Below are 26,751 nucleotides of genomic sequence, written 5' to 3' on the forward strand. Positions count from 1 at the left end.
TTATCAGGCATTTTGTGTGCATCAGATGCTGTTCTTGGGGCTGTGGGCACATGAGTTCTTATTCTTCACGCTGCTCCATGAGACGGGAGCTCGATGGATGAGGAAACCACAGTGCACAGAAGTGATGTAGTGTCCTGAGGCCACACAGGTGTCAAGTGGCTAGGCCGGGGTTTGAACCCAAGCTCTAGCCTTCCACGAGCGTTGCTGCTCTCCTTGGCAGCATGAACTTGGGAGAGTGGGTCCCAAAAAAATGAGGCAGTCCTTATTCAGAGCATCAGTCACTTTATATGCTGAGGGTTAAAAAGAGTCACCTGAGTAAAGTGTGCAAACACAAGTGGCTGCAAGTGGCAAATGAACAAGTAACAATAGCCAGGTGTAATGAGTGATCCAAAGTGCACTCACTCCTATTTACCACTCCCGGGAGGGGCACGGAAGCACATTCCAAGATCAACCCATGTTGTGGAAAAGCAGAGGCCACAGGACTCTTGCTCACTTGGAGCCTTCTCACAGAGCTTCCTTGATGGACTGTGTTCATGGAGTGAATATTTGAACGTTTGTGCTATGTTCTCCCGGGGTAGGTCAGGAGAAGGAGGCTGGCACCGTTGAGAGAGCGCACCCTTTGTAGAATTGTACCACCGAAAGGGCAGGCCTATGTTCCCACGCCCTGGCCTGCTCCAGCTGCCTGCACATTGCGTCTCAGAGCATGTAGCCTCTGCCTTAAAGGTTAGCCAGCTAGCTTGGCGTGATTATAGAAACACAACACTGCAAGAAGTCAGGGATGCTAGCATTGTCCCTCCTGTGACCCAGTGACCCTTAGGAGAGCTGTAGTAATGGTAACTAACAGTTGTGGGTGGCCATGCCTTGCTGGAGCCGAGCACACTGCCTATCTTACCTCGGTCCTCATTTTTCCCTTCTTCCAGCAACCCCACACCAGGAAGTATATTCAGGCCCAGCCCTTGCTTTAGGTAACCAATCCATACTCCTACAGCCCGTGTGAGGTATGGTTGGAGCAAACCCTGGATTGTCAGAATCCGGAGCCTACTTTTTCTTCCATCTGCCTCGCCCCAGAGGCCAGTCATGGTTGACATGACACTACCAGACCGTACCCAGGGCCCCTGACTCCTGAAGAGCACTTCCCTCAGGCACCTTCTCAGGTACACGGTCAAACAGAGGAAACCTGCGTCTCGAGCAGGCTGGTTTATTGTTTATTTAGAATAGGTTCTCTAGGGCGTGTGGACAAATACTCCCATCCCTTCTGATCCTGAGCTATATAGACTCCTGTCTAGGAGGAGGGAAGACCTCAGGTGTAGATCAGAGGCCTGCCTCAAGCTGCCTCTGTTATGCAGGCTGGGACCAGCTGTTGCAGCCCAGCCTGCATGCCTGCTTGGCTATCATGTTTGCGTTGCTCTTGCTGCCCTCTGCTGTGAGGTAATGGAATTGCCTGTGTTTAACCTGAAGGAGTCACGGTGGCTGACTTGCTAAGAGAGGATAAGAAGAAAAGGAAGTTTTGCTGCTTTCGACAACGCAGGGCTAAAGACCACGGTAACTTGCTGAGGTGGACTTGCTCGTGTCGGAGGCTCCTTGCCCGCCATGTCTGCTATCCTGTCCTTGTGCATAGGCATCATGTGAGCTGCGTGTGCTATGTGGTGTATTCGGAAGATGCCTATGTTTCAATCGCTTGGTTTCTCTGACGCTTGGTCATGCTGTTCTCGTCTTGCCTTTCCCTCAAGTGTGTGGCGTTACCAAGATGGTGCTTTTTTTTTTGTTTGGCCTGTATCTATAAAGAAACAGCTGAACCAACTGAGGCAGCTCATTTGATTCAGTGTGAATATTCTTAGCCTGGAAGACACGATTCAAAATGCTTTTCCTTAAATGATACTTTTAAATTTAAACTGTTTAGAAATTCCAATAATGTTATTTGACTGGGTTTTTTCCCCCAGGCATGTTTCAAATTGCTTCTTGGCTGTTTTTGGCTCATCTACCCAAGGCCATGCTAAAGCTAGCAGTCACAGCTTCAAGAGTGAGGTCAAAAAAAAAAAAAAGTCTTGGGGGTACACACATCTTTTTGTTTTGTTTTGCTTGGTTTGTTTTGTTTTGAGACAGGGTTTCTCTGTGTAGCCTTGGCTGTCCTGGACTCACTTTGTAGACCAGGCTGGCCTCGAATTCACAGCCATTTGCCTGCCTCTGCCTCCCAAATGCTGGGATTACAGGCGTGCACCGCCACTCCCAGTGACACACATCTTTTAAACGAGAATAGTCTTATTTGAAAAATAGCTAAGTTAGGTCCTAAATAATACTGACCATACCTTTCACCCAGTCCTCCAACCCCTTGGCAAAGCTTTCAGGACTCTTACCGTATAGATGTTCATGACAAGAATTGGTTCCTTGCCCAGCTGGCTATGGGTCACTGCTGTAGCTGGAGAGCAGCACAAGCTTTGCCTGGAGAGGCCGGCATGGCCAGCCTCATGCTGACACCAAGATGGACGCTGGTCAGGAAGAGAAAGAGTCTTTGAGAAGACGTGGGCTTCAGGGACAAACTGCTGCTTGGGCAGAAGGAGGAAGCATTGCATGGTTTTGTTGAAGTGGTTACTGCCTCCTGTAAAAACACTGAACTCAGGGGTTAAGAGGAGCAGTGTGATGGAGTCTGTTAGAGTCCTAGTCTCCAAGAAGGCCTGAAGAGGAAAGGAATCGGGGGATTGTCAGACGGGGCCCCCAAAAAGAGGATTAAAAAGGAAGAACTCTATAAAGCTTGCACACCAAGACAGGCCAAGGTTGGAGCTGACCTGCTGTTTTAGAGTTCCAAATAAGACTAGGTTTTAGTATTTACAATGAACTGATGAGCAGGAGGGTATCCTGGTGCTATTCCTGGGGGCCTCTGCCAAGAGAGGTGACCTCCTCCTTGGGGCCACCCTCCTTAAGAGCAGTTTGGGTCCTGAGATGTTTTAAGGATGGTGTGGCATCTCTGTTAGTTTTCTGAGATGGAGAGAAAGAGAGAGGAAGCCACCTTCTCCTTCTAGGAAACTGGCTTCACCAAGTGAGGAAGAGCCTTGTATTGATGGGAGCAAGGACCACTCTGCTGGGGACAGTGCAGCAGGAACCTTGTGAGGAAGTTATACCACCTTTTCCGCTGTTACAAGGAAAGAGTAGCTTTCTGAGCACGGTTCCTGCTTTAGACCTGGAGACCTTAGTCTGACCTTGACCCACATTTCCCAGGATGAGTATGGCTGCCTCACAGAAGTCTCTTGCCCTGTGTCAGAAACGTACACTAGCACAGGCATGTTCTAGTGCCTTCGGGGGCTGCCTGGGACTTTGGGGAGGAGTGGGCTTGTCACAGCATGGCACTGCTCATGCTTGTCATGAAAATGATATAGAAACAGAAGAGCTTGAGGTCAGACCCCTTGCAACCTTGGGAAAGGAACCCAATTCTTCCACAGATGAGTTGCTCAGCCTCATCTCTTGCCCCACGTCCCTGAGAAGCCACAGCAGCCTAGAGGAAATGCTAAAAGAAATCCCGAGTGTAGAAGAAAGATTCTGCTGAGAAGAACAGATAAAAGGGGCTAGAGAGGTGGCTCGGAGGTAAGCTAAGTGCACCTACCGCTCTTTTCTGAGCTCTGGGGTTTGGTCTCCAGCACCAACATGGGATAGCTCACACACACCTGCAGCTCCTGCTCCAGGGCATCTGACGCCCTCTTCTGGCCACCTGCATACATACGTGGCTTACATTTGCAAGCACATACACACGCACTTCAAAAGAGAAAATAATTTTAAAAGCAAACCCGCCTCGGAGTCCCAGGACACCTGTGCAAGCAGCTGCTGTTGTGACGGGTTTCAGGAGGAGGACCGAGAGCTCGCTGTGGTGCGTGGTATGAAAAGCCCTCTTTGGGGCTGCTGTGGCGGGAGGATCCAAGTCTCCTGGGGTGGCTTAGGCACTCTAGGGGCTACTTATGTGCTGTGTTGTATTTCCTGGACATTACCCCTGGAGAGGACTTAGATTCGAGTTCTCCCAGGCAGGCTGCAGGACTGCCCAGGAGGGTAGTGGCCAGTGACTTCCCAGTGCTGCTCTGGCCTTGGTCTCTTTGAAGCCTTGAAAAGCTGAGAAGATATAAGGAGACCCGACCGTTAGCTGCTGGTAGTGAAACTAAACAATTGGGGGTGCTTTTTTTTTTTTTCTGATAGCAGGCCACAAGTAAACGGACCCTGGAGGAGGGACTGTCCTGTGGCTCAGGTGACAACGCACAGACACAGCCAGTACATTTCCCTAGTTGTGTGATGTTGAGCCCCTGGCTTTCCTGACCTCTTGTCTGGTGTCATTGAGGTCACTGAAAGAAATGATCTGTCTGTTAGTGGTGAATGTCATTCCAAGGTGCTGTGTGTGTGTGTGTGTGTGTGTGTGTGTGTGTACATGTACTTGTGTGTGTGCCTCTGAATTCATACAGCCAATAGATAAGGTTGCGAAACATCTTGTCTATAGAGTGAAAGTTGATGAGGAAATACGTAAGTTAAGCATTTTACCCTTCACTTTCACACCCTTATTTTTGTATTAATGACTGGGTTGAGCCTCCTTTGCTTAGTCCCAAAAGGATCTCACCTACATTTAAAAACAACCAGGACAGAAGGGTGCGTCAGTGTTGGGAGAGGCTTCTGAAAGTGCCCAGAATATTACATGGCTGCACAGAGGACCAAGCAGAGGACCTGCCGCTGGGATGCACAGCTCCATGCTGAGCTCACCTCCATCCCACTTGGCACTCATTCCTGTGTGGACACCGTGTCTGCAGCTTCAGGACAGATGCTCAAACAGACTGGTGTACTTACAGGGTTGGTGCATGCTTAAACTCTACAGATCAAAACTCTCCCAAACTGAGCAAGTGTACTCCCCACACGTGCACTATTCTCACGTCTACAGGCCACACCCAGGAGATCAGCCAGCTCCTGGAGACAGCAGTAAGCTGTACTGGTGACTATTGGGACTCTATAAAAGTCAAAACAGAAGAATTAGAAAAATCCATGTAATAAGCCCTCAGGCAGGTCCCTGGGGGACAGATGCCTGTTTCCTAAGGCCTCCATGGCATCCTGGCAGAGTGACTACCCCTATCCCTCCAGCAGGAGCCAGTGTCTGGGCTTTGCTAGGGTGCAGGCAGACCTCTCAGAACCTCATGTTTGCAGGTGCCTGTCATCCTCTACGGTGACACACTAGGGCCATCTACATAGGGAGAAGCTGCAAGTCCATTTCTGCTTCAGGTACAGGGCCTACAGGGAGCCTCTGGAGAATTGACAGTTTGTGCTGGGGTACCTTGCTCATGACTGACACCCAGTGAGCCTCTTCTTTCCCCCCCACCCCCCAGAGAGGGTTTCTCTGTGTATGCTTGGCTATCCTGGACTCACTTTGTAGACCAGGCTGGCCTCGAACTCACAAAGAGCCACCTGCCTCTGCCTCCCGAGTGCTGGAATTAAAGGCGTGCACCACTGAGGCAAGTGTTCTTAACTGTACAGATGAGGATGCGGAGGCTGGGCGAAGTCAGTCCACAGATGCAGGTTCAACTTAGGACCGATAAGCAGCACGCACTACTCTGAGGCATTGTCCTACCTGAGAAGAAATGGAAGAACCTCAGAGAGCAGAGAGCCCTCCTCACCTCTGTGCAGCCTGGCCTCAAGACCACACAGTTCCCAGTGTTGGCTGCCATTCAAGGGGTGTGTGTATGAGGAGGGGTGCTTCCTGCCTTTCTCTCTGCTCAGCCTTGGGGAGCGCCTAGTAAGAGACACTCACTAATAATTGGCATAGAGATAGAGGTGCAAAGCAGGGTGTCCCCCCCCCTTTCGCAGGCTGCTGTCGCTCCCCTGTTTCCATCTGACTATTTGGGAAATGAGCTAGAGGAACGAAGAGCAAGCAAATGCACTGAGCACGACATGAGCCTAAACTGCAGAGAGTACAAGCCACAAGATCCTATCTGTTCAGAAGCTTACTTTTGAAAAATAGTAATGTTTCAATATGACAAGTGTGAGGATTGAGAGGTACTTAATGCAGACAGAAATGGCCCTGGACGTGTGCTTCACACTGCCATTTTATCATTAGGAAACAAGTTCAAAGAGAAGCCGGATGTCTCCAGGAAGGGTAAGGCAGATCAAGGCCAGGGCATTCCCCTGAATGCACCTCAAAGCCCACCAACTACCCCAGTTCACAAAGAGAGGGGCTCCTAGAGGGATCAGAAAAGAGTTTCCAGTGTGGCTTTCTTCACCTTGTCACTGCAAGAGCAAGCAGCTGCATTGACTTTTACAGCATAGTCTTACAGATAAGATCATAGGACAGACCTCAAGGGAGCTGCGCTGCGAGCCTGAGTGCGTGAGACCTAGTTTTGCAGGTAGGAGCATGGAACATACCAGGGGAAGGGAACTGCCCATGAGTGTGTGTATGTGTGCGTGCGTAAGTCTTAATGGAGGGTGTTCCTGTGTAAGACGATGAGACTTCCTGATTTGTTTCTTTCTCTTTTATTTTTTCCGGTGGGTTCAAGAGCAAATGGAGGTTTGTAGTTGGTTGCCTCGAAGTCAAGGACAAAGAACAGGAGAGTCCCTCAAGTGTAGTCAGCGTGTGCTTCTACTCATTTGCCCTTTCCTTCTGAAACCTGTGCCTGGGTGTGCCTGGAAGTAGCTGCAGAGCCTCCCACAGGGGCAAGCTCTGCTGCTTGAGTGCTCACAAAAGGAAAGGGCTTAGGGATTTCCCATTGCGCCCTTGGCAAACATGACTCTCTGACCTCTGGGTCTGTGAGTCTAGTCTCACCTTCATCCTTGTGGTGAGCTTTGCATCTCTCCTCAGCAGGGGTAGGAAGCCACACAGCTGGCAGAAAGAAGAATAACCCTCCCAGTAGTGGCTAGACTTAAAACGTCCGCCACAGCTCTATAGGCACTGCCCACAGGAGCAAGCCTTTCACGTGGGAAGCATAAAGTCCTGAACAGCCCCTCGATGTGATTCTACCTCGGGAAAAAGATGTACATGTGTTCAGGTGGCTCCCCTAGTTTGGGTTTTGGGCTACCTCCTCTCAGCTCCACCCGTTCCCCTGGGTAATCAGCCATCTTTACCTAGAGCGCTATGCACAGCCCCCTGAGGTAACTGCCCACCCCTCATCTTACAGGTGCCTCATGTTAGACATTGGCTTTGGGGCATCTCTGGGCCTCCAGGCACTAGTAGACAAATTTTGTGCCACTTCTGGGGACCCTGGCATGGACACGGGGCTCAGAGAGCTCCGATCTGGGACCGAAGTCAACCCTGCCTTCCTCAGTGGTTGGCAAGAACCCTCACCTACTCCAAGCCCATTTCTTCCTACTCCCTTAGAGCTCCAGGCCTGGCTTACCTGGGGAGTAGCTTTTCCATGTTGGCCTTACAAGCTCAGGGGAACTTAGGTATCAGATCGACTGCCTCAGACTGAGGGAAGCGCCTAACATTTGAAATGGATTTTGTGCGCGGTGTCCTCCTGCACTGCCTTCCCTCCCCAACTGCAACAGCTTTTCTTGAATGTGTTGTAAATGCTTGTATATGAGTTGTGAGCTAATCCCTGATGCTCAAGGAGGCGCGGTAGAAACATTTCCATTCCGAGGCGCTCTCTGTAACTCTGAGATAGGGAGAATCTCTTGAGGTAGACCTGGAGGCTCGACTCTGTGGCACCTAGGCTTCCTTTCTTGGGAAGCATTTGGGCCATCAGAATTGTCTCTTGAAGGTGATACTGGCTTTCTCTGAAGCTACTGGAAGCAAAGGCTCACGTGCAGCCAAGAGGCCTGGCTGCTCAGCCTGGTGCTCCGTATGGTCTTTGGCCTCCTCCTTGGTTCCTGAGAGTCGGACCTGGCCCATGCCCTGGCACTTCATGCCACAGCACGCTGTCTAAAGCCTTTCCTTCTCCTCACAGCTAGCATGCCCACCAGTGAGACTGAATCTGTGAACACAGAGAACGTAAGTGGTGAAGGCGAGACCCAGGGATGCTGCGGAAGCCTCTGGTGAGTGTCGGGGGGGCTGCTTGTCCTCTTTACCCCACCTGTCATTTTAAAGATGCTAACGCTGAGAGGACACACCCAGAGGGCAGTGGAGTCCTGGGGCTCTAGTAGGAGATCCGCTGGGCTCCAACAGGCTGCCTCCATCCCTTTGGTACCCCTCCTCCTATACCAGGCCTGTTGGGACATCCCAGCATCGTACATGCCTCTGCCTGTGAAGTTGTCCCAGTGAGGCAGAGCCTGGGAAGTGTGCTACTTAACCCAGACGCCTGCTGTGTTCATTAGGTGCTGGTGGAAAAGAAGAGGCGCGGCCAAGACTGGGCCCTCTGGGTGTCGGCGGTGGGGGTAAAGGCTGAATTCTCCTTCCGGTTGGGTTTGGTATCTGTGCTTTGAAGAAAGGGCTTGAATGGCAGACTTGCTGACTGGGGAATGTGCCACATACTTAAATCTTCCTTCACCCATGGAACCTTCCGACCTCATGCCCAGCAGCTGGACCTGGAGGCCCTGCCCTCCTCTGCTCGTGGCCTCTTGTTCTGGAGCCATGTGTGCACTGCCCTTTCCTAGCCTCGTGGGACACCCTACCATTGCAGCTCCCAGGCTTTTCTCTAGATGAGTGGGCTGCAATAGCACGGGTTGGGGCAGCAATGCAGAATGTGCTGAGAACGGCCTGCTTTGGGGAGCCCTGTGCTGTTTGGATTTGTTTGCTTCCGGCCTGCATCCTCTACGTCTTATTCCCGTAAAGCGCAGGTGTCATTTTTAAGAGAGCTCAGCCCCATTTGGGGCAGATTTTCATAAAAATGACACACTAGTGTGTAGCCCCGCAATGGCCCGTGGAGTGATTTTGCCTCTGTTCTCCCGCTCTGTCCTCTCTATGGCACGAAGTGGACTGGGAGTGGACTTGCTGTCCCCGTTTTGCAGATGAGAACACTGGGCTTCGCAAAGGCATGCGGTGTCCCCATCCTCACCCCCTTGGTGATCAGGGGAGCCAGGATCCCTTGCCAGCAGGAGTGGCAGTCGCTACTGTTGGTGTGAGGGTTGCACGCCACAGAGGCCCCTCCTGGCTTCTGCAGGAGGGAGAGGAAAGACCCCCACATCTGTGCTGTTTCCAGGGCCACCCTAGACATCTGAGAGTTCGTCCTCTCTTGCCTGGGCCCTCAAGGATGCCCCACCCACCTCCTGGCACACTCTTAGCACCTTGATATCTGCTCTGCCCTTAAACCAGCTGGCCGGCTGTAGCCAGAGGGGACTGGAGTTCTGGCTTCTGTGCATGGCTTTAGCCATCTCCGCTTTAGCGGTGGGAGCATATATACGCCCACGCCTTCCAAATGGGAGTCTTAACGCTGTTTTCTTTCCTTTCAGTCAAGCCATCTCGAAATCCAAACTCAGGTCAGTTCTTTTTTCCATTTTCTTCCACCCCCACCCCCACTCCCCCAGAGAGCTTGTATTGGACTTTGACATCTACTTGGTATAGACTTGAGTTCATACATGCAGTCCGAAATTCAGTCAGTCTTTTAAGTATTACAACCCTGCCTTGAGGAAGCAGGACAGGAGCATCAGCTTTTAAAACAACAGGGCCCAACCACACGTGAACAACATTTTGCTTCCTTATCAACTCTCCAGTCACTTCTCAGAAAGATTTTCCATAAAAGACAGTTCTAGAGGCCGTTTAAGGTACCATGTAGTGTTCAGTTTCTTGACCTAGATGCAGATAACATGTTCATCTTGTAAGTCTCAGCAGACCTTATGCCTGCATTTTGTGGACAATAAAGCCTAAACCTGTTGAAACTCTAGAAGGAGAGAAATGGGAGAAAGACATTGTGACCATAGGTTAGACCAAGATTTCTTAGAAATTCATGATCTATAGTAGAAAAAAAATTGATAGGTTGATTCCTGTAAGAATTAAAGCTTCGGACTGGAGAGATGGCTCAGAGGTTAAGAGCACTGTCTGTTCTTCCAAAGGTCCTAAGTGCAATTCCCAACAACCACGGCAACCACGCGGTGGATCACAAACATCTACAATAAAATCTGATGCCCCCTTTTGGCAGACAGGCACACATATGGGCACAATATGCATAAATAATAAATAAGTCTTTTTTTTAAAAAAAAATTAAAGCTTCTAGCTTTATTTTATTATAAAAAGAATAAGCCGTGGACCTGATATTTGCAAACCACTTCTGATAAGAAGTCAGGTATCTAATATAGAGATAATAATATGTAAAAATAGTATCAGTGACAAAATGACCATATAAGAGTGGAAAGAAGGTTCCAGCAGGCAGGTCACAAGGAGAAATGCATGATATATAAGCACATGAAGTGAACATAATTTATTAGGAAAATTCAAGTTAAAACTATAATTTGATACCACTACATACTGATATTAGTAGATCACACTCAAATATCTGGTGATGCCAAGTTCCAATGAGGAGGCTAATGGCTATTTTTGTGCAGTCCTGGCAGGTATGTTAAGTGACACACTCTTTTGAAAAAGCATGTAATAGTCTCTTACAAAGCTACATTAATGATATGACCTAGCAATTCCAACTCTGAGGCATTTTTGTAAGAGAAAGATACATATATGAAATTATATATGTTTATAGTGGTTTCATTCACAATTACCTTAAACTAGAAATAACCCAAATGCCCGGCCAGTAGTAAGATGAGCATATCAGTTGTGACGTATTCATGTGGTACGATGCTTCTCAGTGACAGGAAGGAGGAGAAGAAAAACACTCGTGAGAGGGCCACTGAGAGAGCTTAGTGGAAAAGGTGCTTGCGGTGCAGGCTCAGGATGGGGGTAGGGCACACACGGACTCTCACGACTGATGGATGTGTGTTCTGTGAGCATAACCCTAAAGAGAACAGACTCGCTGCATGTAAATTATGTGTCAATCTGACTTTGAGTAAAATCTAAGAGTGGTGTCTTGCCTTGGTGCCTTCTCCCCCCAGGGAGACTTCTACCTGCCTCGGCAAAGCTCTTAGTCGTGGAGGTCCAGCCCAGACTGTGCGTTGCAGAGAAGCCTTCTCCGGCTCTTCCGGAGATCCTTTAGGCTCCCTTCTCTAAAAGCTGGGACCAGACTCGGGGTGAAATTGCAGTTGTCATTTACCCACAATCCTTCATTCCTATCAAGGCCAACAACCCTGGAACTGTGCCTGATGCATCTCCATCTACCAGCACCAGACACCTCCATAGCCAGTGTTCAGGAATGCAGGCTTCCCGCCACCCACACATAGCCAGCCCAGGAGAGTCAGGCTAGGGCTGCTGCCTGCATGTCTCCCGGGGATACGATGCTCAGGCCTTCTGGATGTTGAAGTCACGTGTGCCTTGTCACTGCTGTAGAAGATAGACACGCCAAGCATAGCCTTTTGGGACTGCCTTTCATGTGTGTAGGGCCATGTGTCCCAGGAGAACTCAGCTCTGAGCGGTTAAGATTCCTCAGTAGAGTTGTCTGCACTGCTCCTCATGTTTTCTAGGTGCCATTTGTTCCTTTGGAAACTGCAGAGTGAAATAAACACAAAGCACCACCTGCTGCCTCCAGGTCCTTTGCTGGCTTCCTGGGTTTCATGTGATTAGCATAGCAACGAAGCTGAGTCAGTCTCTGCCCTGACATGGAGGCAGCATAGTCAGAAGAAAGGGGACTCCGTGGCCTGCCCGGTTCTTCCCTGGGTCCCAGGTTACTGAAGAGCAGTCTGCAGTGCCTAGCCTTCTGCTTGGGGCAAGGAGACGGGGAGTGTTTTCCAAAAGGAGACAGGCAAAAGGAGAAAATGTCTTTCCCTAATTACAAACAGAGACAGAAGGTGGGGGGGGGGATGTCACGTGTCTGTTTGGTTCTGCTCATCTTATTTTTATGAAAACACGACTCAATATTGGATGTTCTCCTGAAGGTGTATTTTGAGCATTGCTAGTTAGAAAGGGCACCTGATGACTCAGCACGGAGATGCATGTCCCACTCCGACACCTACGAGGTACCAGAGGGATGCGAGAGCTCCAAGAAAGGATGAAAAGCTTTCCTAAAAAGAGAGCCGTGGTCATGGATTGCTTTGCTGCCTAATAATTTGTATGTAATGATTAAGCCACTCCACAAGATACATATAGTAAGCTGAGTGGTTCTGCCCCGCTGCCCTCAACAGGTTACATGCTACATGGTGCCCACGAGAGCTTCGTGCACCGGTGCCATCTTGAATATTCTCAGGAATATTCTATGGATGTCTAGGTTCCCTGACCCACTTGCAGATCCTGGAGTTATTTATAGCCGGCAGAGGGAAAGTGATAGCATGATTCATTCACGATTATGCTTTTTAAAGCGGTATGTCAAGACTATCCTTTTACATCACGGGGTCTGCTTGCTTCTCTGCGGGTAGTTCATGTCTTCCTTCCTAAGCCTCATAGACCGAGCTTTTATCACTCAATAAAGCTTATTGGCCTCTGCGAAGCTGTATTCGCCCATGGCCCAAGGAGCAATGCTTGCTTGTTTTTCAGCCGTCGCTGGCGTCGCTGGAACCGGTTCAATCGCAGGAGATGCAGGGCTGCTGTGAAGTCTGTCACGTTTTACTGGCTGGTTATTGTCCTGGTGTTTCTCAACACCTTAACCATTTCCTCTGAGCACTACAATCAGCCAGACTGGCTGACGCAGATCCAAGGTACAGCTGGAAGGTCTTCTTTTCTTCTGAATGCAAGCTGCTTGCAGCTGACGGCTGGTCAGCGTCATCCATTTGTGGTGTAACGGGGGCTGTAGGACGTTCTAGTTAGCACTAACTTAGAAGGTAGTACAACAGTTCTGACTCAGGCAGGCCCTGGAGCAGGTATGCAGCCTACACCACGCACCATGAGCCAACTTATGCCCAGACCTTGAGAGAGCCCAGGACCCAGGAATGTTGGCGTTGATAGCCCCTTCTCCCTGACGCATTGAAAGATCTATCCCCTCTTCAGTGGTTTTGGCAAGTGACTTTGACCCTGCCACTTTGAAGGGCTACAACGGAGGTGTGTGGAGGTCGTTCTTGAAAGAGCTCTTTCTAGCTAGACAAGATGGTTTTGAAATCCTGAGCTGTCACTCTGTGTATTTTGCTTCTGCCGTCCTCAGCCTGCACGGCATTATTTTTTGCTACTGAAAATGGTGTTGGGACTTCAGAGATGGCCCAGGAGGTCAGGTGCCTGCTGTGTAAGCATGAAGGAGCGACTTCAGATCCCCAGAGCACCTGTGTAAAAAGCAAGGCACGGCACTGTAAATCTGAAACCCCAGCTCTATGGAGTAGACAGAGAGAGACATGAGGGCTACAGGGACTAGCTTGGGTTCCGTGAGGGGCCACACCTCAGGGGACTGAGGCAGAGAGTGTTAGAGCAGAGCATGTGGCATCTTCATTTGGCCCGGGCACATGGCCACCCCACCCACAAGTATTCACAAAGCACACATGCACACTTCCCCCGACACAGAGAGGAAATAAATAAATAAAAAATAAAAACTGACATTAGGGTGCCACAAGTGGTCAGTCATCAATGTCACTTCTATTTATTTATCTATTTTTTTATGTGTGTGTATGTATGAGGAAGTGTATGGGGGTGTTAAAGAAAAAAATCATAGTATGATCTTAATGTAAAATCTTAAGAGTCTAGTGTTGAGAGGGTTCAGAGATCCATGTGATAAACATCTCTACTGTGTCAGTGAAGTTGAGTCCCAGAGAAACCAAGTAACTGCTACAGACTCATACCTGGGGAGCGGCCAGCAACAATAAGGATGGTTGCTGTCGCCAGTGCAGCAGTGAGACTGGGATGCTGCCTTGGGAGGAGTGCCTCCTGTGGGCACGGATGGTGGGAGGTGGCGGGAGAGAGGAGAGCCAGAGGGGAATTCGGAGTGCACCCACCCTTTGTCTTTCCAGATATTGCAAACAAAGTCCTCTTGGCTCTGTTCACCTGTGAGATGCTGGTGAAGATGTACAGCCTGGGCCTCCAGGCATACTTCGTCTCTCTCTTCAACCGGTTTGATTGCTTTGTGGTGTGTGGAGGAATCACCGAAACCATCCTGGTGGAGCTAGAACTCATGTCTCCCCTGGGGGTATCTGTGTTCCGGTGCGTACGCCTCCTGAGGATCTTCAAAGTGACCAGGTAAAGACTTGGGCATCGTGCTGGTGTTTGCTCAGCTGTCCCCTCCCTGACCAGGGCATGCTCTCCCCTTTCCTCACAGGACTGTGGGCTTACCCGCTCCTCTTGACTTTCAGGCACTGGACTTCCCTGAGCAACTTGGTGGCGTCCCTGTTAAACTCCATGAAGTCCATTGCTTCGCTGCTGTTGCTGCTTTTCCTCTTCATCATCATCTTCTCCCTGCTGGGGATGCAGCTGTTTGGGGGGAAGTTTAATTTTGATGAAACACAAACCAAGCGAAGCACCTTTGACAACTTTCCACAAGCACTCTTGACTGTGTTCCAGGTGAGCCTTCCTGCCTCCGCCCCCATCCCCCACGTCCCACACCCTGAGAGCAGGTGTGAGTGGAAGCCAGAGAGCCAGAGCCCTCGCCTTCTCGTGTCTGCCCACAGCTCAGCAAGGCACAAAGATTCCGTGTCATCAATCATTTCAGCCTTGTGGTCCTCTGGCAAATTCCGTGTTGTGTACCTTGGTTGTGTTACAGTGTCTTCCTATGTGATATGACATATATCATACCTATGTGATATGGCAAAAAGACAAACCAAAATATCCTTTTTTTTTTAATTTTTGTGAGAGCTCTGTGAAATAGACTCTAAAATCTTTGTATTATTCACTAGTTTGTTTGCTTGCTTTTTAATTTTATTTTTATTTTGTATTTACAAGGCATGTTTGCAATCCTACTTATAATAGAGTCAAGCCGAGAGGTGAATGAATTTGGAAGCTGCAGCTGGGATGTCTGTGTAGTAGTCTGTGTGGTCGGGGCTGTCCCTGCCTCTGCCCTTTGCTTGGAGTGGGAGCACAGGCTCTGAAGCTAATTGTGCTGTGGGGTCTCTGACAGTGTCTCACAGGGGTCCTGCCACTGGAGCAGCAGCATACCAGACACAGTGCCACCTGGGAGCTGGGGTACACTGAGCCCTCTTCAGCTGGGCCCCGGCCTTGCGCAGAACCTGACAGATTAGTTCACAGTGGTATCCACCTCCCTAGTTTTCCCACATGAGCAGCAAACATCCAGATACCTGGTCTCTGCAGAATAGGGAGGGTCATAGGAAGGCCAGGAAATGGGTAGGTTATCAAAGTGGCTTTTCCTGTCCTCACTGTGACTTTGTTAAGTCACTTACCCTTCTTTGAAGGAACATGAGTCTAGAGAGACTGATCTAGAAGGTTTCTCATACGGTCATTTGAGATGCATTGAATTACTGCTAGACCCCAGGGCTTCTTAAACACTTAAAGAGCATATCTTTAGTAGACATACAGTTTCACCACTGAAGATAAGTGCAAGTTTGCATACTAAGCCGTACAATAAATAAAGAGTTAAGTCTTGGGGCTGGAGAGGGTTGATAAGTTCCTGCCACACATGAGGAGCTGAGTGTGGACCCCCAGTACCCACATAAGGAGCTGGGCATGGCAGTTCATCTTAGTAGTCCCAGTGCGGGGGAGGATAGCAGAGACAGGAGGACACTCGGAGCTTATTAGCCAGCCAACCTGACCAAACCAGTGAGCACTGGCCAGGTTCAGCGAGAGGCCCTGCCTCGGAGCACACAGCGAAGAGTGATTGAGAAAGATGCCTAACATTGACACTACCCTACACTTGCGTGTACACCGTTATGAACATGTACAGACACCACACACACACACACACACACACACACACACACACACACACACATACACACAAATTAACTCTTGGCTGAGTACTAAAAGATGCAGAGCATTGTCATCACTTTTCAAGCTATCAATATCTTGAATTTATAATCATCTTTCTGAGGATGCCACTTTACACAAATATATACAAAAAGGCAGAAGTATGTTTAAGGCCTTCAGAAATTATTGGAAACCCCACCCTAATCCCAAACTGTAATTTATTTAACAAGTTTATTCAAACACAATCCAATCCAAAGACACAATAATCTGAGAGCTACATGCTGAGGAAATAGGATGGGAAAACAGTGCAAGTCTTTGTTTTGTGTAAGTCAGCCCATGTGTTTCTATAGGAGCAGAAAGCTTACTGTCTGCAGCACAAACACTGCTGTTCACAACATACAGTAGTCTGCGATCCGAGCCAGGGGCGTTCAGGCGGGGTTTGTTGGCATGTGTGGTGTGAGAGCATGCACAGTACCAAGTGGGTATGCTGAGAACTCACATCTAAGGCTGCAGGGACATTGTGCAATGCAGCATGCGTGAGCGCTGCCAGGAACATCTCAGGCTCAGGAAAGGTTTGGTTTTGTATTAATTTTTGCTTGCTATATGTTCAGAAGCCTTTTACTTTTGCCAGGTTTTTTTTTTATATATATATAACTTCATGGTCAGTTAAGCAGACCCATGTGAAGTCACACCCTACGGTTTGAAACCCATGATGGACTATAATCCTATTTCAAAATCAGGAAACGCTTGTGACCTTTTTCTTGTAATACATTCATATCGTGCAAAATTTAAGTGTTATAAAAAAGATACAAACTGGCAGTCCTCCCACCCAGCCACTAATTCCTTCTTCTCGGTAGTAACCACTACCAAACAGTTTTCCAAGGCATCTTAGACTTTCGCACATGGTTAAGAGTCATCCTGCCTGCTCACTTATGGTGGGCTTGCATGCAGGGTGGCCCACTCCACTCTTTAAGAGACAGGCTACCCACTTGATCCACAGAAGGTTACATCCTCCTTCCAAACACATCATAGGCTCTGTGGTGTAGGTCGCTATTATTTCTGTGACCAGTCACTCACTGATGTTAGCTGTGTCCCGCCCTTGCTCATACAAACAGTGCTCCAGCGGGAGGCCCTGACCATGCAGGATACACTAGGCACACGTGAGGGATTAGGCATGCAGGACATGCCCTCCGCATGGAACTGCTGGGCAAAAGGCCGGCTCTACCAGTGGGATTCATTCACTCTGAGGCAGCATCATGGAGGCTGCCCCTGCCTCCTTCCTTTTGTTTAGGTCGGTGTGTGTACTTCATGATCGCTGCTAGTCTGGCAGGTGAAAGGCTTCTCACTGTAGTTTCATCAGGCATGAGGTCGAGAGCCACTTTTCTATCTGCCCGTTTGCTGTTTGATTCTGGTCCAGGTAGAAGATAAAGAAACTCTCTCCTCATGGGGGCTGCACATTTAAAAACTGTTGTCTGTATTTACCTGGTTGGATTTCTGAGTGGATTGGATTACCAGGTATCATCAGTAGGGAAGATTTCATTTGAAATTGACTATGTCTACTCGAGATAGTTTATACACTTGCATGTGACAGAATTCCCTGATTCTGAAAATGCGCAGATGGAATTCCCGTCTCTGCAGTCCACTGCTGTGGGGAATCCTATGCACTGAGTAAGATGAATGGGAAGAGCCTTCTCAACAGGGTCTCGGATATCACTGGATAGAAAAAAAGCCAGGTGTAGAAATATGACATACTTTGTGATTAAAACAAAATAAATAAGAGACTCTACCAGTGTTCTGTTTCTCTGGGCCAGGGGTGTATATGTGTTAATCTATAGATGAAGATACCAGACAGGCAAGTACCAACATCAGTCTCTGTCAAGGGAGAAGTAGAAACTAGAGGAAACAGCTCTTGTTTGCCCATGAAAGGATCAGCAGGAACGCTGATAGGTCAATTTCCCTGTGAGCTGGGCTGAGAAAGGCCGCCGAGGTAGGACAGCAGCTGTGGTCTTGAGGCGTCTGCCTGCTGCTGTCTGACCCCACCCTCCCCCTCTCAGATCCTGACAGGTGAAGACTGGAACGCGGTGATGTATGACGGCATCATGGCCTACGGAGGCCCGTCATCTTCCGGGATGATTGTCTGCATCTACTTCATCATCCTTTTCATCTGTGGCAACTGTATCCTTTGGACCCACCAGGACTGTGTGGCCACCATCACTGTCTTGTTCTTTCCAAATCTGCCCATGGTGACAATGGTGGCAGCTGTAGGGCTAAGAGAGACAAATGCCTTTCCCTTGTTAGCTCCACGCTGGCTTTGTTTTGTTTTTTGTTTTTTGTTTGTTTGTTTGTTTGTTTCTCATGTGGTAGATGGGCGCCATACAGTATGAGTCATGACTGGGGATAACAGTGCTTATATTGGCACCAGTAGATAATGACCTTAGTTAGCGTCATGTCTTCATACATGACAAGCGTGGAAGCCTAGAGGTTAGGGCTACATCTGTGTCACCCCCTGAGCAGTGAGGAGCTGCAATAGATTGTCCCAGTCTTGCTTTGCTCGCCTATCTATGTCATGCTGGGTAGCCTTTTTTCTGACTTGTTTGATCCCTCTTCCTTGCTGAGCCATAACCTAGACCATAGCAGCTGACTGTGGGGCCAGTGTGTACACCCCCACCCGCCCCTTCAGGGTCTTGTAATGTTTGGTCATTGTGTCTGTTTCATCTCCGGCTCTTCCGTGCTGAGCACAAGACCGTGTGAAGAGCCTTCAGAACCGTGGTGAATAGTGTGTGGACAGGCACAAAGACCTCATGCTCTCCGCCCTTCTGATTGTGAAAGTCCTACTGTGAGTAACTCCACAGTGGTCCCTGCAGCTCACCCCTCCCTGCCTTCTTTAGCTAGTGCCAGCTGTCCTCAGGGGCAGTGTGTTAAGCTATGGGATTTCTGGGAACACTCTCCCAGCATGCCTACGTTGCTGGGCTCAATTCTAGTGCCCTCTCCTCCTTTTCCTACTCGGAGATGAGCTCACTGTCCTCTGAATCTCCCTCGGATTCTGTCTGTGTCTGTTGGTGATGTGCAGGGTCCGCTGTCCACTGAGACTGCATGGTGCTCCTTTTCCTCCCCTCCAGATGGTAGCTTCATAGGCTGCCTCCTTTTCTGTATTTTCATGTTCCCCAGTAAGACGGTGCATAGCGGCCCTTGAGAACATTTGTTAAGTAGACGGTTGTTCTCCTCCATTCTCCTCCTGACTGACTGTAATCGTGCTGTGCACTAGGCTCGAGCCTGCAGATTGCTCCCTGCCACTCCTCTCTGGCTTAATGTTGAAGCCCTTCATAGCATGTGCCACCACATGAAAGCTTTAAAGAGTTGCTGTGTTTTCTGTCTCTGGCTGGAAGCGATACTCCACTGTATTGTGTTCCTCCCATATCCCCAAGGCCCAGCATGTCTTGGCCTTCCTGGGATGCTCTGTACATCTTTCTGCATGAATTCACCCAACAGCCCTGTTTAGGGAGTCTGGGCTGTGCCTCTGAGTGCAGGTGGCAAATTGATGCAGATTTGCACTCCACTTCCCACAAGTTTAGTACCATTGCAAGGCCAGGGATGGGGTTATTCCCTCATGGGGTCCACTGAGAGACATGCCTTCTACCACTGTTCCCAGTGCTGACACTTGCCCGAGCCACCACTGCAAAGCCTCTCTGAGGAGTCTCCATGCCTTCCGTGCTGTCTCCAGCCCAGGATGGATGCTTTGTCCAAGTGTCGATGTAACTCACCCAGGTCTCCACCTTTTTGGGAGTCTTGACTAGGATTAGGCATGGCATCTCCTCACAACAATCTTACCATTAGGCCCCTGGCAGCTTTCCCAGATACATGTGTTCAACAGCCCACCCGGAAGTTTCTAATACATGGGGCACATAGGGCACAGTCTACTGTTCCTGTCGCTCTCTTAGCCCTGCTGTAGGCTGGGCATCAGGCTTAAGGAAATAGCCATACAGCAGAAGACCTCATGAATTCCCCTCAGACCCCTGGGCTTTTCCATGTTCATAAATGCTAGTGAGTAAGGAAGTGACTGCATCTTCTGACTTGTATTCTTGTTAAGAAAACATTGTTCTGAAAATTCTAGAAAACATCACAAGCAGTGTTAACAATTTATAAAACTTGAAAAGCTTGTTTGCCTGATATGCTGCCGTTTACAAAACCCACATTCAGCCACAGTCTAGTCAGTGTGGCCCTTCAGAACACAGCTTAGCCTCCTCAGGCAGGAGAGCTGGCTTGCTGTTTATAGCAGGCGTCTGCAGGGTGAAAAGTAGAGGAGCTAGCTGCAGACTCGGGAGGCCATGCTGTGCAATGAGATCAGCATTTCCATCACATGTGGCCTTTGAAGGCATCTGCTTTGCACAGGGATCCCCTGACTGTGTATGTTATAATGTGTGCTTTGAAAGAAAACAAATCACAGTGCGCTCCACGAATGTACAGCAGTGTACAAGCAAGTGGACACTGACACTGTGTGTGCTTCCATGGATCTCTGTGGATGTTCAGGAGACCCTCTATAGGTTTCTATGTCTTTTGCTTGATTTTTAAGGTAGGATTTTGCCAAGTTCTCCAGTTGTACTGAGCGAGTATCACACCAGGGACAGTGACCCACTCCCAGCCCACATGAGCAGAGGAGTGTGACATTATCAGCTATATGTGGTTGCATTTAAAACATGTTGTGTAGCCTTAAGATTTTCAAATTAGATATCCTACTGAACGTCTTCTTGGCCATTGCTGTGGACAATTTGGCTGACGCTGAAAGTTTGAACACTGCTCAGAAAGAGGAAGCTGAAGAAAAGGAAAGGAAAAAGATTGCCAGGTAAAGTCTCATTTCTACCGAGGCATTGGCCCAGAGGTGCTAGGAGTGTCCTGCCATACTTCCTGAGGGCAGCCAGGGACTCTGACATGCTTTTCCCCAAGACCTGAGGCCCCTTATTGCTGCTCCTCAATGATTATAGGTGACCATGTGGTACCAACTAAAAAGAAGGGGCTCTTGGGTAGAGACCAGGCCCTTGGCTCTTATCCTCAGAGCAAACAATGGAAGCCACACATCCCTGTGCTGAATCACTGAGCTTGGGTTGCACTCTGCTCCTGCCACCAGTATTTCCAGTTGAATTCTGATCCTTCATTCGTCACTGTTGACTCAGAATCCTGGTTAGCACTTTCACACATAGCAATATGGTTATTTGGTTTCTTTTGTTCTTTTATTCATAGAAAAGAAAGCCTAGAAAACAAAAAGAACAACAAACCAGAAGTCAACCAGATAGCTAACAGTGACAACAAGGTAATTTTTCCAAAGTAACTTTTCTTTGTTTCAAAGTGATTCTGTTGGTGCTGCCATCGCTGTACCACTTACACTATGACAATGGCTTGGGTGTGATATTTTGCTGTGGAAAAGAGAACCCACCATACAGACACTGAAGAGTCTGATTGAGTTACCCAGGGAGTTACTCAACATTTCACCAGAGGACATGGGTATTCAAGCAGCTGGACTTCTTGTTTTACTTTGAGTTGCAACTATGTGTTCAGATGTAACCCATCATTATTATTGTTAGCATCTTCTTAGTGGGTGTTAAAACCAGGATTGTTAGTAGACGTCTGTTCCCAGAGATGACGTAGGGTCTGGTGGTCCTGGGGCCTTCAAGGCTGCACCATTTGGCTTCATCACACCTGTGACAGCTCTGAATATTTCTGTGATGTGTTTGCTCATTGGGTTGGTAAATACTGAGTGGCAGTTGCATGTCGAACACTAGAATAAGCTCCATGGAGTCCACAGTTCAGTTGAGACAGAAATCTAAATGCGGTTATCACACAGCGTATGTATCTGCTGTGAGATACAGTGCCCGCTGACCATGACCTGGGTGGTGGCCTGTCTCTTACCTGCTCTTGGGCCTTCTGGCTGAAGCAGAATCTCCATCTACCATCTCTGCATGAATGTGCATGTGTGTACATGTGAGCATACGCACACGTGCATGTGTGCATAAGAGCCCTCATGCTCTGAAGTGTGTCAAGTCAGCCTTTCCTCTCTCTCATCCTAGGTTACAATTGATGATTATCAGGAGGAGACCGAAGATAAGGACCCTTACCCACCCTGTGATGTGCCAGGTATGTTGGGGGTTGGGGAGGGAGAGGCCCAGAGGGACCTTCAGTTTGGTGATATTGGTCCTTGGGGTGATGGGTGGGGGCACACTACTGAGCCCACCAAGGCTGTAGGCTTCATTGTCTTGGAGAGCAGTTAGCTCTGTTGTTTTCCCAAAGTCACAGGCAGCACAGATGGACTCAAGTTTCCAGAGGAGGGAGAAGGAAGATGGATAGCTAGGCAAAGCTTTTGCTAGGAAAAAAAAAATGGCTGTGGAATGTTGAAGGCTGAAGGCAAGCGAGCCTGTGACTCAAAGTCCACACAGTTCTTCAGACTAAAACTGAGCCGGAGGTGGTGGGGAAACAGCCAGATGCTGGGAGGGTGGTGGTGAGAGTCTCACCTGTGTTTGTGACCATATTGTGCCCTGGAGGAGGCCTGCTTCCCAGATCTTGGAGCTAGGCACACCAGACAGGGTGTGTCCCCACCCCCATGCACATAGTCTGAAGGAAAAGACAGGTTTTAGTCTGTGGAAGCAGGAGATGCTGTTAAAGTTAAGCCACGGTTTAATGTGAAGTTGAGAACAATCATTCAAACCCATATGCAACCTTTCACACCTATAAAATTGTCCCGTTTAAAGTAGGTGAAGAGGAAGAGGAGGAGGAGGAGGACGAGCCTGAGGTTCCTGCTGGTCCCCGTCCTCGCAGAATCTCGGAGCTGAACATGAAGGAGAAAATTGCACCCATCCCCGAAGGAAGCGCTTTCTTCATTCTTAGCAAGACCAACCCGTAAATATTCTCCTCTCAGTCCCATTGCTCCTGTCCCTCTGCAGTGACTCTTGAGGTTCGCAGGGTGGGTAAAGCAAAGTGGTCCACAGCCCCCTTCTGATCCTGGGTGTTCCTGGAAAACATACATCCCTTCAGCACCTCTCCTCTTCCTCGCCTTTGCCATTCATTCAGCCCTGAGGAAGTCCCTGTTCCCTTGGAGGTCCCACAGAGTCCCCAGAGGTGTCTGCTCTAGAATCCCTGCCCTCCCTGCCTCTGCCTGGGAACAGCTATAGGACAGTGTCTAGCTCAATAAGACATTCTGGGGGAGCCCGTGGCCACCAATAGGACCCTTTCTTAACAAGTGGATCTTGTCTTAAGAGGTTTCGTGGAATGAGCATTCCGTAAGCAGGGTCTGTACTGCATCTTCAGTTTTCAGGTCTCACTTAGGAGACCTTTTCCCCTCTGTTGAGTTTTATGGTGTTGCTCATGTTGCTTTATAGGCTGCAGGGATTTGGTTCAGCACTGTGATACTGTGCTTAAAATAGCATTTCTCCTATTAAAATGATGAGGTGCTCACCAGGAACATGGTAATGACTCACAGGCTGTGAGCGGAAGAAGTCTATTTACTAGCTGGTTTCCAGGTTTAAATCATCTGGGATTATATGAGCTGCCAGGGGGAGATAGGTAGCTCCTGGGAAGGTTTCTAGAAGAATTGCAGAGGCAGTTCTTGGCTGTCAGAGAGGAACACTGTGTAATTCACAGGCCTACAGGAGAGAGTTGGGTGGGAAGCAAGGCATGCTGGAAGCCTTGAAACATGACAGTGTCATGACCTTTTACACAATTAATTTGTTGGTATTGTGTGTGAATGACAGGAGGGCGCATGCGCCACCGTGCATAGGGAGGTTAGAGGACAACTTTATGGGTTTGGTTCGCTCTCCCTTTGTGTTGATTCTGGAATCGAACTCGGACCATCAGGCTTGCACACAGAGTCTTTGCCTGGTGAGTGATCTGGCTCACCCTGATAATCTTTATATAGCTCCTCAGTGGACATCCTTTAAAACAACAACAACAAACAAACAAACAAACAAACAAGACAGGAAACTGTGTGACACCATTACCGATGCCTGTAGTTTGTTGCATATATACATGTATAGAAGGAATGGGTCCTTTTTCCCAGAAGTCAAGAGTGTCCTTGCATTCATAGTCATGGAAGGTTTTCCTCAGGCCCAGCTACTGCAGTGTGCCATCTTTCCAGGAAGTGCACAATGGTAAGCAGCCTCAAGATGAGAGACTAGAAGGGAGGTGAGGGGTCACTGTCATATAAAGGTGATTCTTAGTTTTGAAAATAAAAAGCTATTTTTTCCCAAGGGAAAAATGCATCATATTCTTTAGTCCAAGCAACAACAGCAGCCAAGAAAAGAAAACTCTTTAAATCTGAACATCGAGAGTGAGGATGTTGTGACCCAGTTGCATGGCACCACAGGGGAACAGGGGAGGTTCTGATGGGCCCCGAGAGCCACTGTGAAGGAGCTGAACCTGGGCTGATAGACCCAGTGGTCCTCCTTGCTTCCCAGGGCTGCAGGAGTCAGGGAGAAAACCATCACATGGCACAATGAGACCTTTACGTGTGAACAAGCCACAAGGCAACTTTTTCTTTGCCGTCTAAGGACTGCCTGTTGTGGATCAACTATTGAATAAAAAATAGAGCATTCATGGACCACTGAGATGGCTCAGTGCCTGAAGGTGCTTGCCACCAAGCCTGATGACCCGAGTTTGTGGGACCAATATGAAAGGAGAGAACTGACCCCCAAAAGTAGACTTGTGAACTCCACATGCACACTGTGGCCTGTGTACCTGCACACACACACACACACACACACACACACACACACACACACACACAAACTCACACACACACACACACACACACACACACACACACACACACACACACACGAAGAGGGAAGGGAGGGAGGGAGGGAGGGACGGAGAGGGAGAAAGAATAAGCAAACAAAAGTAAGAAAGTGTGCTAAAAATAGGACACTTATGACAAACTTCGCAGACAGCAGGAGACGTCACAACTCTCGCCTGCCGCAGATCACATTTGTAAAACAGCTGCTCTGCGGCAAAGACAGGAATGCGTCCCATTCTTTGTGTTAAAATAAAAACTTTGGGCAAATTAAATTTGACAGAGTTTAGGGAAGCAAAGAGTGACTCACGAGTGGGGCAGCCCCGAGAGCAGAAGCCAAGCCGTCCCATGAGCTACAGTGTGGCACCTCGGGCAGAACTCCGAAGTGGGGGAGTCAGGCCTGCCTGGCCGCAGCACCACCTGGCTCTTACTTGAGTGCAGTCTGATCAGTTGGCGACCCAACGGCTGGGACTCGGCCGTTTGTTACAGAAGTGTCTTCCTAAGTTGTGCCTCCAGTTATTTTGCAGCTAAGCTGAGTGGTAGTGTGTTGTGTAGTTACTCAAGGGACTTAATTTGTCCCAGTTTCATGTTATAAGTCAGGCTTTATGCTGTGGTAGAAATAAAAATAGGGGTAGACATGCCTGATTTAAAAATATACCCCTGGTCCTTACTAGCTTTGTTACCTCAACATTCTTTCATATCCATAAACCTCAGCTTTCTCATATTTTGCTTGCTTACATGTCTCTGTACTGCATGTGTGCAGTGCCCACAGAGGCCAGAAGGGGGAATTGGATGCCCTGGGTCTGGAGTTACAGAGAGTTGCGAGTCGCTGTGCAGGTGCTGAGAACTGAACCCAGGTCCTCAGGAAGAGCAGCCAGTGCTCTTAGTCACTGAGCCATTGCTCTATCCCCAGTCTCATCTTCCATCTTTTGGAGGGACAGTAACCCCATGTGTGAGGACTGGATGGGATGGTCTCTGTAGCACACTCAGAGCGCGCGCGCGCGCGCGCACGCACGCGCGCGCGCACACACACACACACACACACACACACACACTGCTCACACCACAGTCTGGCCATAGGCTTTGTGGCGCAAGTTGTGGGTCGTACTGTTGATCTGGGTGGAAAGCAAGAAGCCTAGCCTGTGGCCAGTTCTTCCTGCTCTCTCCTGAAGAAGCCTCACACCCTGGAGGGCCCCCGCAGTCTCAGGCAGAGCGTTTCTCCACAGGATCCGTGTGGGCTGCCACAAACTCATTAACCACCACATCTTCACCAACCTCATCCTGGTCTTCATCATGCTGAGCAGTGCCGCCCTTGCCGCCGAGGACCCCATCCGCAGCCACTCATTCCGGAACACAGTAAGCCTCTGAGAGAGGGGGTGTGGGTGGGACTACCTCAGGGTTCAGCGCCAGCCTGGCTGTGTCTAGGACCATCCTGGACAGCAGGCCCGAGAACAGGAGGCTGGGGCTAGAGCTTCCTGTGTTCACAGTGTGTGGTACCAGGGATTTGCTTTCTCTGGACAAAGCTGATGGAGACACTACCAGAAGCTTCTGCAGCACTGCCAGAGTCTTCAGGGGACTTCCTTGCTCCTTTGGGGTTTCCCTTTCCCCACTAGAGGCCCAGTGATAGCGCTTTAGAGTTTCAAGGGAAGAAAGTGAACACGTAGATCCAGCAGCTCTGACCTGGGGCTAGTGAAAGCTCTCTCCTAGGTGTAATTCACATGAGGCTGCTCAGCTACTCCACTGAGAGAAACACAAGCTGAAAGGAGCAACAGGTAGTGATTAAATGTTTGATTATTCATCAACTTCAGGATGGTGCACTGATGTATCTGTGTTAGAAGAGACGGTTCTGAAAAAGTCTTTGCTTCAAAGTCTCTTCCTCAGCAGCACTGAGGAGACTCCATGGGCCTGCTGGCTGTCACACCTGGTGGCCGCCGAGGCACTGCCCAGGAGGGGCAGCAGGAGCGTGAAGCTGTCAGGTGGCTGCCTCTCTCTGCACATGAGATGATTAGGATGAAGACACAGCATCGGACCAGGGCCCCAGATCTCTCAGCAACCACACCCTCACACCGCAGCTCCCCATTTCCAGTCCCTGGCAAACCTCCCAGTGATGAGAAGATGCTCTCTGGAGACTATGAAAAGGGCTTTCCCCTGCAGCTCAGGCGCTGTCCCTGTAAAGATGGAGGCAGTGAGCCTCAGTCCATCCTCACAGGCACAGCCTTGACTAGAGATG

At 49.2% G+C, this 26,751-nt stretch overlaps 1 protein-coding gene across 15 annotated transcripts in view; it reads left to right on the forward strand.

Annotated features, from left to right (window-relative positions):
- Window positions 1-26,751, forward strand: part of CACNA1D (calcium voltage-gated channel subunit alpha1 D) — a 305,943-nt gene that overhangs the window by 208,162 nt on the left and 71,030 nt on the right. For 10 of the 15 annotated variants that reach the window (XM_084797091.1, XM_084797101.1, XM_084797097.1 and 7 more), the window contains exons 10-21: window positions 7,893-7,980; window positions 8,260-8,319; window positions 9,334-9,360; window positions 12,452-12,612; window positions 13,846-14,071; window positions 14,185-14,392; window positions 17,803-17,923; window positions 20,474-20,588; window positions 20,984-21,053; window positions 21,808-21,874; window positions 22,486-22,633; window positions 25,748-25,877. In XM_084797091.1, coding sequence (XP_084653217.1) covers window positions 7,893-7,980; window positions 8,260-8,319; window positions 9,334-9,360; window positions 12,452-12,612; window positions 13,846-14,071; window positions 14,185-14,392; window positions 17,803-17,923; window positions 20,474-20,588; window positions 20,984-21,053; window positions 21,808-21,874; window positions 22,486-22,633; window positions 25,748-25,877 — 1,421 coding nt within the window. The remainder of the gene's footprint in view (window positions 1-7,892; window positions 7,981-8,259; window positions 8,320-9,333; window positions 9,361-12,451; window positions 12,613-13,845; window positions 14,072-14,184; window positions 14,393-17,802; window positions 17,924-20,473; window positions 20,589-20,983; window positions 21,054-21,807; window positions 21,875-22,485; window positions 22,634-25,747; window positions 25,878-26,751) is intronic. The other 5 variants (XM_084797105.1, XM_084797096.1, XM_084797092.1 and 2 more) reach the window with 2 other exon arrangements.

This window comes from Acomys minous (genome assembly GCF_964271855.1).
Source record: "Acomys minous genome assembly, chromosome: 9".
NCBI classification, from domain to species: domain Eukaryota; kingdom Metazoa; phylum Chordata; class Mammalia; order Rodentia; family Muridae; genus Acomys; species Acomys minous.